This window comes from Haemorhous mexicanus, chromosome 9 (genome assembly GCF_027477595.1).
Source record: "Haemorhous mexicanus isolate bHaeMex1 chromosome 9, bHaeMex1.pri, whole genome shotgun sequence".
NCBI classification, from domain to species: domain Eukaryota; kingdom Metazoa; phylum Chordata; class Aves; order Passeriformes; family Fringillidae; genus Haemorhous; species Haemorhous mexicanus.
This window is the reverse complement of record NC_082349.1, coordinates 22,616,380-22,629,546: the sequence shown is the minus strand read 5'-3', so window position 1 is coordinate 22,629,546 and position 13,167 is coordinate 22,616,380. Positions and strand designations below refer to the sequence as shown.

Sequence of the window (13,167 nt, the reverse complement as noted above, 5' to 3'; positions counted from 1 at the left end):
ATACCCAAGAAAAAGGCACACAGGTGGGGCTGCACATTAAGCAGTGAGTTCTGGATATTCCTCCCTGCTCCACGACTCTGAACCAAAGGGAAAAGTAGCTGGGACACATGCAGAAAAAAAAGCTTTCACCAAAGCTGAACTGCACCAAACTGAAGATGCATGGGAGAAATGTGTGAAAAACTCATCAGAAGAAGGAGACTTCAGGTTTGAGAACATTCCTCAGAATGAAAATTACTTTTCTGATTCATATCTTCCTCATTACTTTTTATATCTGAAATTCAAATGCCACCTGGTCTAAGTCATCTCTGGTTTTGATTTAGGAATAATCCATACACCAGTAATAAACTGGCCAGCCAGAAGTTTCTGCTTATGCACACACTTAAACAGTGCAGTAAAAAGTTTGCACTTTTTGTTCTGTTAGACTGCAGGAGCTAGTTGTTCTCTGATGTTGCTTTATGTTCAACAATTTCACTTTCTCTTCACATGTTTACTCCAAGTCTAAGACTTGGATATTAAGCACAGAAATTATCAAATAAGTATACTTATATCTTGCTCAGCAAGATGCCCTAGGAATGAAATTGTACAATAATGGTGTATCACTTTAATGTAAAAGAAAATAGAAGAAGAAATTTTTGTTTCCTATAATTATTTTAAGTCAAGATCATACAAGCCTGCACAGTTAACTTTTATCTTGCAAAAGCCTGCATCTTCATATGTCATGTACGTGTTAACTTTATACTTGATGACCAAAGAACAGGAATTATGCTTTTTATAGCACTCAGGTCTCCAGAAAAACAATAGAAAGCAAACAAAACTTCCCAGACATTACTGACATCTGCAAGTTGGTAATTTATATGTGTACACTAGTTTGTTTACTTGTGTTGTAGTCACACTGCTGTCAAAAGGGAGCTGTATTACTGTTGTTATTGGGACTAAGCAAGCAATTGACATTTTTGTTTTAACCTAACAATAAAAGGCTGGTTTGCAGGGAAAAAAAAAGCATTTAGTCGAGGGGAAAAAAAAATTCCTTGTTTTTCTGCCAATGCAATTTCTACCAGTCCAAGAGGAAGGGATACTAACACACTTTCTCCTCCCTTTTCATTTTGTGAATGTTAATCATACAAAATATTTTTTTTTAAAGCATTGAAAATGCCACAAACTTTTTTTCTCCCAAAAACTGAAAGAAGAAGAAAAAAGAAGGATCAATAATTCTTAGGGTTGTGTCAAAATCAACTCACAAGCAGTTCTTTTTCCCCAGACAAAACCACATACTTCAGGGAAAAGCTCATTGTTGGTTCCCAATTGCTGTGGTTTCTCTGAAAGCACCAGATGGTGGTCTCAAGCTGGACTCAACCCTGTAAGCTGCGAGCCAAGGCTACACAAGAAGCCTGTGCATGTTTGGGAACAAAGCCCAGATCTCTTGACTTCCAGCCCGAGTGAACATTGCATTCTGTGTTGCAGGTACAGCTGCAACTGCACCGGGACTGGATTTATGGGCTCGCACTGCGAGACCCTCACTCCCTTGTGCTGGTCACAGCCATGCTACAACAACGCCACCTGTGAGGACCATGCTGACAATTACACGTGCCACTGTTGGCCAGGTAAGCTCCAAGTTCTCCTACACACATTCCTTCAGTAGTAGTAGAGACTCTTCCCCCCACCCCCGGATATAATAAAAGGTTAAAGTTCCGTAACTTCAACAGTCCTCTATGGCCTTGTGTTTACATGGGCTTCATTCACCATAAGGCAGAGCCCTTGGGGTAAGTTGCTTGCTTTTCCAGCTGAGAATTGATTCTCCTGTACAGCAGAAGTGGGCAAACCAAAAGGCACTGGCATTACAGTGCCAATACAGGAGATAAGTCAAAGCTGGGAGCTGTCTCCCAGTTACTTAATCCTTCAAACCACATGACATATGCAGCACTGCTGCAGCTGATGCTGGTTTTAGTCTTCGTTAACCCAACCTTTAAACCAGTCTAAAGACTTCTGTCTGGCACTGGGCAGTGAAACCCACAGGCTGTGTTCTCACAGCTGTTTGCAAACAGGGCCCACAGACCCTATGCTCTTGAGAGACCACACAACTCTACCAGCACACAAACTACAAGAAGCCTCTCTAAGGAGCTTGTCTGTGAGCTTACTGAGGATGCAGGAGCACAGACAGCACTGTGAGCCCTAAATGCCTCAGTGTTGAAGTTTTGGTGCAACAGATAAGGAAAAATTAGGCAGAACCCTTTGCATTTTCCAGAATTCAGGGATCACTGTAGCACTTAAACCTCCAGATGAAACACGGCCTGGCAGGGAGCTGCAAGCAAACACTCGCAGCTTCGAGGGGCTGAGGCAAACTGAAGCCATGGGCAGCTACTGCTCACAGGGTATATTCTGGGTCTGGAAGAGCAGCACACGGAATGACAGAACTGTAGAACAGTTTGGGTTGCAAGGGACCTTAAAGACCATCTAGCCTTCCTGTTCCTAAAAGGCACCGACAAGAAATACGGAGAGGGAATGTGGTGACACGACCAGGAGAAATGGCTCCAAACTGAGAGTAGGCTTAAATTAGATATTAGGAAAAAATTCTTTCCTGTGAGGGTGGTGAGGCCCTGTCACAGGGTGCCCAGAGAAGCCGCGGCCGCCCCATCCCTGGCATTGTTTAAGGCCACGCTGGAGGGAGCTCTGAGCACCCCGCCCTAGCGGGACTGGGGACTGGAGCCCCAGTGTCACACCCTGACCTTGTGGCCGTGTCTCCGCAGGCTACGCGGGCTCCCGCTGCGAGGAGGACATCGCCGAGTGCCGCAGCAGCCCCTGCCTCTCCGGCGGCGACTGCGTGGAGCGCTCCTGGGCCGGACTCTACGGGCTCGTCCCGGGGCTGCCGCCGGCCTTCCGCTACGACCGGGCCGAGGGCTACATCTGCCGCTGCCCGCCGGGCTTCGCCGGTAAGGGCCAGGGCCGGGGCCGGGGCCGGGGCCGGGGCCGGGGCCGGGGCCCGCCGGGCAGGGCCGAGCGCGGCCCAGCGGAGCGGCATCGCTCCACCGCCCTCGGCAAAACTACCAACACTTGTGTGCACAGCTCTGTCCTTACAGGGCAAAACAGTCAAATGTACAGCTAGCCGTGATCCTGACAGAGATGCGTCAGGATGCCTTTATTCCACCGCAGCCAGCACTGTTTAGCACAGCCGCGAACCGCTCGGGTTTTGGATTGTGTGCTTCTGCGGCTGCAGTACTGTTCTAACTCCACCCGCCTGTTCCTTCTGAAGGAAAAAAATAATTAATAGCTATAGTAATTTATCCAGCCTTCAATTTCTCATTCCATTCACCTCCCGAGAAGCTTATAAACTTCATGTCAGGTGAAATGTATGACTGCTGTCTCCAACAAGCACAAAAGCTTAGAGAGACCACAGCTTTTGCTCTGAATCCTCTACTTATTTTTCTTCAGAGTGGTATCGAGACTTGTTTTTGTTCCAGCCCTTCCCCGTAACTGTCCTTCCCTATGCTGTCACTAAGTGTTGCTGTTGTTCTTTTGTTCTGCTAAGAGACCATAGCTGAGGCTTTACCCAGGCTTTCAGCGTCTCCCAGCTGTCCCAAGCACCCTCACCTCTTCCCGTGCCGCTGCTTTCCCTTCGCCTCCTGTCAGGGATGTCCAGACCTCCAGCTTCTTTTCCTTCTGTCTTGTCCTCATGTGGAAACTTCTAAGTTCTGTGAGAGAAGCAGAAAGGTGCGTTTTGATGATTAGCCATCCTTTGTCCTCTCATTTCCTTGTTAATTGCCTTCACCTGGCTTCTTTGCCTGATTTGGGTTGTGATTCTATGGTTTTTTTCATATGGAGGACTTACTCCCAGTCTGAAACTCATAACTGGTCTGAAAAAAAGTGTGTCAGAATGTGTGTAAATATATCAATCTTGAATCAATTTTTGAATCTATAACCTCATCATTCTCAATGCAGAACTCTCCAAAGAATGAAGGAGAGAAAGTATTGGAGATCCTGAAATTTCTACTGACTCGGTATGCAAATTAAATTACATTTTTAGAAACCATAAGTAATTTGAGTTACACACATACCTGTTGGATCCTATCTATATAGCTTTCATGAGAAAAAAAAAAAAAACCCAACAAAATAGTTATTCTTACTAAACAGTTTGCTCACACTTTGGCAGGAAGACCATAATCTTTCACAGGACACTTTTTAGCAGTAGCACTGCCCATTCCTCTCTGGTCTTTCTCCTTCTCCCATGTAGCCTGAAAATAAAAAGTGCTCAAAATGAGCCTCAGCCTCCTTGGATGTCAGAAGCTTCAGCACAAAAAGCCTTTAGGCAGGACTGGAAGTGTTCACCTCTGATCTGCACAAACAATTTCTGCAATTGTAGCCAAATTATGAAGAAGCCCCTAGTTTTAAATTAGAATTAAAGAAGAGGTAAGATTAGAGTTGGTAGCTGTAGTGTGATTCAAGGTGGCAGGTGAGTCCTTGATCAAGACCATTTACTGTATGGTGCTTATCTCATGGAGATGAGCTAACAGCCACCTGGAAAAAAGGCCAGATCCTTGCATCTGGGTATCAGTATATTTCACTGACACCCCAAATCCTTCATGTCTGCAGCTGTAACTCAGGAGTTTTTCCAGCCTTTACACCTGAATTGGTGTACGTGCTTCAGATATAACCCCTCAGATTCATGTTGCAACAGGAAATAGATTTTATTGAATAAACCACGTTCATTTTATTATGCCTCTATCCTCAGTAAAGCACTTATAGTAACATCATAATCATACTTCCCCAAAGCAGGCTATATGCAGAAATAATAATCCACTTACTCTGCACTGCAAGGGCCTGATCCAAAAGCCATTGAAATCAGTGGAAAGATCTAATCAAACGGAGGATCTTTGACAAGCATCTTTGCACTTACTGGATAAGATTACAAACAAGTTAGTGTAATTGAACTGAAAAACTGACAATATCCACCTTTTGGACTACAGTTTTAAATCTAAGGGCAGGAGATAATGGAACTTAAATGTATGTCTATGTCAGGTTCAAATATTTTCCTCACAAACTGGGAGAAAGGAATAAATATTACCTGGCAATATCTTGTTAGAGGTAGTGATTTTTCAGGTGACTTGAAAAATAGTCAGAAGTCCTACTGAAAGTCTTAAAAAGATCAAATCTGCAACCAAAATTATTTAGACAGTTTGATTCTTAAATATATAAATCCCTGTCTGGAGACTTTATCCCAGCTAGAAACTCTTTGGGGACATTAGATATTCCTTCTCCAGACATAAGATAGAAAATTTAAGCACAGGTTCTACAAAGGGTTAAACTTCTCCTGTTCTCTTTCAAATCAATGTTTGTGGATACTCAGATTTCAAGAGGTCTCAGTATTTCTGCAGTAGCAAGCCCTAGCTTTTTTTTTATATTACCTTGGCATGCTGGCCCCCTAGCACAACAGTACTTTTAATAAATTGGGCTTTCATTTAAAGGTCTTGTGATTTGTTGCTGCGAGGTAAAGGCAATGGTTACCCTAGAACTATGTCCTTTCATACTGTGGATATATTGTATTGCTCTAGCACTGCACCTTTGTTAAAAAAGCTGTTATTTGAAAGGTTAAACTTTTCACTCTGCTCATGAAAACCTGTGAGAAAGGAGAAAGGCAGAGCTATGGATTTGGTAGTGACTCATTTCACCAAGTTGTAATAAACTTAACACCGTGTCAAAATTAGAGAGCTCTTGAACTTGCAAGGTCTACCAAGTGATACATTCCAGAGCGGAGCAGAGCCCAAGGAGCAGGGGGTGTGCCAAGCAGGCAGATCCTGCTCCTGTGCCTAAAGAGCCCTGCTGCCCATGGTCCCCAGGCTGGGGGACAGTGCTGGGAGCAGGGATGAGTCCATGCATTTTCCTTCAGCTCAGTGAGGCTGAGAGCAGCAGAGCCCTGTCCCCTGGCTGCAGACAGGGTGCCTGCTGTCACACCCGAGTGCTGGCTGCTGAGGGCCTGGCCACTGCTGCTCTCTTGTTCTCTGCTGTGTGCCAGCTGTGCCACCAGCACTGCTGCTTGCTTTGCTTCAGGAATTTCTAAATGGTTTTTGGCCTTTTAGTTTGTCTTGTTTTCTGTTTTTCCCTTTTAAATTTCCTTGGCCCTTTTCCCAGCCTGTTGGACTACTGCAAAAGAAAATTATATGATCAGACTGGTATCGTATGCATATTGAATTCCTGCCATATGCATGGGTGAAAGAAACTGTCTCCCAGAGCCAGAAGATGAGGCAGATAAATGGCCAGTATGGGAGGGTGCTGAACACTCAGCTAAGTAAAGAAAACCTCAGGCCAGACACTGAACTGGGAACGTCATGGGACCAGTACTTAGAAACTGAATTATGTGGGCTCCCATTCTGCACTTAGGTGACAGAACCACAGAGCACACAGAGCTTCCATCTCCCTGCATGTCTGTAGGTGCTGCTGTGGGCAGAGCACCCCCAGACAGCAGGGCAGACTGAGCCAGCCATCCTCCTCTCCCCTGGCCTCTGACAGTGTGGGACAAACATAAATATTATTTATACCCAGAAATAGTGGGTAGGACCGTAGGCACATTACCACTACTTTGGGATGCTTAGAATACATACATACATATATTTTTATAACTATAAAAATAATTATGCATCATCTTTACTTTTTAAACCTTAACCAGCAGCACAATGATCACACAGCTGCCATCCTCAGCTACGTAAAGCAAATTACTTACAAATTTAAATCAAGCAGATGAATAATAAAGATCCCATCTCCAAAATCCAAATTTTATATTTTCATTTATTTCCTTATCTGTCCTTCAGCGGTTCACACCATGGTAGTCAATCATTCCTCCATTGTACCCAGTTAATTCATTTTATGTCATGGCCTGTCATCACAGTTTAAAAGGTTATTTTCTCTTGATTCTGAGACTTTAGAATAAGACAAAGTTGATCAAGGAAAGAATGAGGATGAAAAAAGGGAAAATACAGAGAGAAAAAGCAATTTTCAAGTTAAGAAGCTTTCAAGAGCACCACTCCTCTTTTCAGTGGGACTCAGGCTTCTCCCACAAGCAAGACAGGTGCTCAAAATTAACAGGTCCAGAGGTACTGTTGGCTAATTATTATTCCCATACAAGCAAAGTTTCAAGAAAGAAAATGTCTATACCTTGAAATACCCATCAAAATTAGCTGGTTTAAGGAAAAATTCCAAGTACATTTGTGTGTACTACACACATGAATTGCTGAAAAAAGTAGAATTAGGTCTTGAGATCTTTCTCTCTCTCTCTCTGGACTTCTTACCACTGTGGAACCACAGAGAGGCTGTAATTGGCATGCAAACACATTTATTCACTGCCCAAACTGCATGGGCAGTCAGTATAGGATCCCTTTTTCACTGTTGGGCTGCTGTGAAATGTTCCCTTACCAAACCAGTTGGGTGGTGTTGGGCAGATGTGCAGCACAACATGAACAATGTGGCTGTTCTCTGAGCGTGGCAGTTGCTGCTTTCCTGGACAGATTCCTACAGCACTGCCTCATCTCTGTCCCAGCCCCTGTGATCTCCACGTGTCCCTGGGTTCAAAAGCACAGGGGGAAGAGGAGGAGCAGCTCCTGTCCCTGCTCCCAGCTGGTCTCCAGTGGCTCCAGCACTCCATGGGCACGGGCTGGACCAACACAGGATGCCCTCAGGGCCTGGCAGGCACCTACTGCCTGTAAAAACCCCACACCAAACAGATAATTAGCACTTTAAAGTGCTGTGCCAACTCTGCTCAAGTCTCTGATCTTGAAAGAGCAGTTGGACAAGCTTTTAATGATTCTACCCACTAATACTATTTAACATTTATTCAGATAGTAGCATCCTGGAAAGGAGATGTTCACATCAGAATTGATTCCTTCTCTGTTGGCTCCTCCTCTATTTCTACCACTGAGTTCTTCCTTCTCTCTTTATTTCCTAATTTTTGGAAATGATCAGAATATTCTCTTAGAAAGGCAAAGTGTGTCCTTTACCTCTGGTCTGTGGTCTATTCCAGGGGTTAGAAAATGCTTTCAGGCCCCAAGAATGAGGCATGCTCCCTGGCTTCTTGCTTGTCTCTTCATTCACAATCAAACTGCTTTCTTTGCAATAAGGACTAATGATTTGTCACATGCTTAGCTCCCAGACCAAGCACATTGTTAGTAATCACTGTGACTACTCTTTCTGGTTAATTCTCCAGAAGGAAAGCCAAGGCTGAGCTCACAGTTCACACCCTCTGTAAGGTAATGGCCATGCAAGGGCAGCAGTACCTCAGAACATTGAAGCCAGCCCTGAAATTGAGTTGTAGCTGGAAGAATTTATGAATCTGTCATTCCTTTATCAGTTACCATTACAGAACTAGTGGGATATTTCAATTTCATTTCTACTGCAGGTAGTGTTCCTCTTGAACAATTTTAAGAAATACCATTTAGTAAAAAAGAAAGTGTAATTTTTACATTCTTTCACCATATAAATCACCACAGCAACTAAGACTGACTTGTGTTTTTCATGACAGCTCTTTCCTTAGCAGCCCATATCTTGAGACACTTTATGAAAGCCTAATAGCTTTTTTTTTTTTTTTGCAAAAATTAATCTTCTTATGACTTAACTTGCCCCCTGCCTGGCAGCAGACTGTGAGAGCGATTGCATGAAGGCATTGACTCTACCTGTAATGGTTACCCAGTGTTTACCACTGGTTAAAGAATCCTGATTTGGTGGAAGACACTTCAGGAAAGAGTAGCATATGTCCCTAAGTGTTATCAATAACACTTGAAAACATTTCTGTGGTTACAGTATTCTGCAGCTTGGGTTTCACTCACTAGAATTGGAATGTTTGGGTATTATCTACACTTCAGAAAAATAGAATAAGGTCCAATAGGATCATAATGAATGACATTATTCAATGAATAGTGGAATTTCACAGCTCATGAAGGATTTGTTTGTGCATCGTCATCAGATCCACTTACCACAATTAATGTGCTCCAAGTAGACACTGAAATAGTTTCAGATCCTAGAAACAAATTATGCACCTAGCATGGGCATTGACTATGCAGAGGACTCCTTGTAGTGAAATAAAATTTGGCTTTTTTGAGAATTTCAGCTTGTCCCTGGTATTTCTGTTACACAGGGGAAGTTTCTGACAGAAAAGTGTTTTTACTGGTAATGCTGCTCTATGTTAAAATTTAGTAAAAGCTGAATCATTATTAGGAAAGGAGTTCTCAAGCTTTTCATGACAACTCTTTAGAGAATTAGCTCCCAAACCTGGTTTGTAGCACTGGGACTGATATTTAGATCCCTGATATACCTATGTATATTTTTAATGAGAAATACGTATTACAGTCTCTCTCCTTGTTGCAAGTTGCAACTAGGAGTGCAAAGACATGTCAGCCATCACTTCTGCATTATTCAGCACCAGAGGAGTGCACAAAGGTCAGATGCTTTGGGTTTGGTTCTTTTTTTTAGTTAGAAATATATGATATTCAAACATTAGAAAGCATCTACCATTGTTATTTTCAGAACATGTATAGGGTTTAATGCTTTAAAATTTGACAGCTGACCCATCATTACTGCGATCTATTTTCTCTAGTTGCACTGATATGTTAAGTTGTATAATGTAGTCCAGTGTGATTGACAGAGCCTGGAAGCAGTGGATATTTTGAATCTGGCACATCTCTCTGTGTTAAACAGTGTTGCACATAAACACTTTTTAGCATGAAAAGCTTTTTCCTTGAAGGGAAGGAGGAGGGGATGAATGGCTTTTAATCCATAAACTCCCAGATCTTGCAACACATAGACAGATAATGTCCTTAGATTTAATGAATTCATGTGTCCAGTACCTGGGAGAAAATTCTCAAAGAAAAAAAAAAAAAATAAGGCAGTTGGATATTGTTTGGCATCAGAAATAATGTTTTTTAAGCACCTGTTATCTTCCTGACACTCCTTCTTGGTGGGTCATTCCATTGTATGATTGACTACTTGTTAAATCAAGTCTATCCAGTAAGAATTTTTCTCCTGGGGCCTTCTTCAAGCACTGCCTACTTACTTTTTTGATTTCTTTCTTAAATCTCTGGATAAACCTTTCCTAGCCTTTTTAATTGGCATAACTCATGTATTTATAGCCTCTCTACAATCCAATTTTGCCACCTCTTGACTGAGCTTCTGAACCTGCTCAGTTCTTTCTTTATTGAAGAATCTCTCTGGCCTTTTCATTTCTTTCTTGTTTTTTTCCCCAGCCCAGCAGTGTTACATCTGATGGCACAGGCTAGCACTAATGAGAGTTGAATTTAAAGTGTGGTCTAACTGATAACCATGCACAAACCCATGTGAAATCAAAGGTCCTGCACACACCAAACTGACAGCAGAATTTTGCTCATCTCCTTCAGAATTGGGTTGTCCATCTCAGAAGTTACTTTACAGCATATGCTTTCTAGCACTGCTTTCTTTGTGTAAGACTGCATTGTTCTGGTTCAGTTTCAGGCAAATTGCAAAGTTAAACAGATGCACAACTTCTGCCCAAACAGAAAGGAACTTTATATCTACACATCCAGCTTTCACTGCTCTGGAGAAAATGCTTGGCAAGTAGACAGGAAAAAGAAGACCTGTGCTATAGGACTAATATGTTTTACTTTCTCAATACTTTTAAATTTATGGCATATTTAAGGTCAAATGTCAAATGATAAACAAAATGACCTGATTTAATAGTTCAGTGTTTTGTTCAACAGATGATTTCAAAACAAGCCTTAAGAATGTCACCATTGTGAACCCCATTACAATCCAGTTTATTGGAAATACACTAAATTACACAGCCAAATATTTTAGAGGCATTACTTCTCTTTCCCTACATAGCAGAGGAACTCATGAGTGGCATGGAGCAGTTGGTAGAGTTCAGTCAGGAAAAAGCACATGGGCTGGTAGTTCTGAACCATGTGCATGTAGAATAAATGTGTTTTCACACATATGTGCTAACACACATATGTAAACACATAACAGCCAATTCAGGGTACTTTATTTCTCTGCTTATGGAAGCCTTACTAGTTAAAAAGGTCCTCAACTTTCATATTTTGCTATTTTGAAGGGCAGAGTTTTCTGGCTGGATTTTTTTAAGGTGAGAATCAAGGATTTGTCTTCATTCCTTCCTGCAGAATTTGCAGCATGCTGGCTAATAAGTTGCTGTTGGTCTTCACTTCTAAATAAGTATTTTACATGGCTGGCCTCTGACAGTGGGAATGCATGATCTCTGCATATGTTTGTTATGTGGACAAGATTGACCTACACTGAGATTAATTTTGCAGGCTGCTGTTAAACTGCTATAATAGAAATATAAATGGTCTCATGCCATTCATCACTTTGTTTACAAACTAAAGTTTTTACAGAGCTTAGCATAACTTTGTATTACCTTGCTAAAAAAGTGTCAGCTGCTGGGAAAACATGCAATTTGTTTGGATTGGAATCAGGATTTTGGTACCAGCAGAGCTCTGAGAACCAGAACTCTGTACCCCTTCTGTACCTGTGAGCCAGCAGAGGGAGCGAGGAGTGCTGTCCATGTCCAGCACCCATGAGACATTCCTGAGCTCTGGCTAGAGCTGCCTGTCCTTGCAGCCTGATCTGGGAGCTGCTGCTTCCCAAGGACTTTGTGATTAGCCCTGTTGGCTGGTCCAAATTCTTAGTGGCAGTTTTCAGCTTTTGCACCTGCAGTTTGGTTAGCAGGATCTTCCGTGGGAAGCTCAGGGATACTGGTCTGCAGCCAGACATGCAGAGTTCACCCAGGGCTGTAAAAGCTATGGAGAAAACAAGCACCATGGTTTTGAGTGAAAAAGAGTAATTTGATGATCCAAACAGGGTTATTCCTAGTTAAAATTTCATAGAACGTTGTAGGCTTGGCTTTCACACAAGAACAACAAATTAAGCATTTTACTAATTATGCCAGTAGTCTTGCTCACAGACTATTGGGCTGAAGGGAGGTACCCACAAAGAATTTTGCACCCCTTCTTGACAAAAAAAAAGTGTTTGACCCAGGAATTGTGCAAAATGTTCATGTTTTCCTCTTTGTACTTAAAATATCAGCAAAGGACTATTTCAGAGCCTTACATAAGGTTCCCATAATGCCAGTGGCAGAAATGACATCAGTTTTTAAAGCATAAAAGGCACCTCATCTAGGCTCAGAAATGTCAGTAGTAATTACAAACTTTGTTTTCAAGTATAATCAATTCTTTATTTATGGTGTGAAATGTTTTTTACCCTTTTGAACTTTCACCATTCTAAGCCAAGCAATATTGTTGGCATGTTCCTTTAAAAATAATTGCTTCTGGACTGAGAAATTGAATGTCAAGTTCCAAGTTGATGTAAATTAAATGGGTTGCATTAATAGTCTGGCCTGTGGTAGGAGTGAGTGTTTTGATTCTGAGTTTGACTTCAGGACATGACCTCATGATCACACAGGTCAGCACAGATGGGAAATATTGAAGAGGTACCCCAGGTTGACACGGGGAAGAAAGTGTCTAGAGCTGATGTATCACAAACTGTCTGATCCATTAAACAGAAGCAATGTCAAGCTCCTCAGAGAATAAAGCTCAGTTGTCATAGGTCATTATGCTCTTCAAAAAAAAAGTTGTAAGGAAAATCACGATGATGGAAATCCTCAGGGCTGTCATGTACACATAATCTTCTAAACCTTCCTGGATTAACACTGCCAAGCCTGTGTACAGGGCAATGGAGTAAGGAACCCTAAATTAACTCTTAACTTCTACAGTACAATTATGTGTCAGATTTCCCACCTGTGGCTGTTAAAAAGAACTATTTTACAAGATACAGCATTTTGAAATTGAAAGCTGGACATCTATACAGCTGAGAGTCACACTTTATGGGACCATGTCTTGAGCATTGTTCCATCCATGAGAGCAACCACATTCACAAGGTCAGGAAGTACATAGCTCTTCAAAGGCAAGGAACAGGTGAATTGGGGTGAAGTTTATATATTATATTTTAATTGAAGGCTATCTCCTGCCTTTAATACTGACTTTCCTTTCAACTTCTGAGCAACCCCAGCTCTCTCAGTCTCTCCTCCTGACAGATTTTCCAATTCCTCAACTCCTTCAGGGCCCTTGGCCAGACCTGCCCCAGTGTCACTGCTCCTTTTTAGCACCTGGGGAGGGCAGAGCTGGGCTTGGCAGGGTCTCCCTGGTG

At 42.3% G+C, this 13,167-nt stretch overlaps 1 protein-coding gene and 1 long non-coding RNA gene across 2 annotated transcripts in view; one reads left to right on the top strand and one right to left on the bottom strand.

Annotated features, from left to right (window-relative positions):
• Window positions 1-13,167, top strand: part of CRB1 (crumbs cell polarity complex component 1) — a 74,812-nt gene that overhangs the window by 36,822 nt on the left and 24,823 nt on the right. The window contains exons 4-5 of the mRNA XM_059854467.1: window positions 1,462-1,601; window positions 2,745-2,927. Of these exons, the coding sequence (XP_059710450.1) occupies window positions 1,462-1,601; window positions 2,745-2,927 (323 nt within the window). The remainder of the gene's footprint in view (window positions 1-1,461; window positions 1,602-2,744; window positions 2,928-13,167) is intronic.
• LOC132331232 (uncharacterized) overlaps window positions 3,586-13,167 on the bottom strand; it is a 33,757-nt gene continuing 24,175 nt past the window's right edge. Inside the window, exon 3 of the long non-coding RNA XR_009487517.1 lies at window positions 3,586-3,686. This is a non-coding gene — a long non-coding RNA (uncharacterized LOC132331232). The remainder of the gene's footprint in view (window positions 3,687-13,167) is intronic.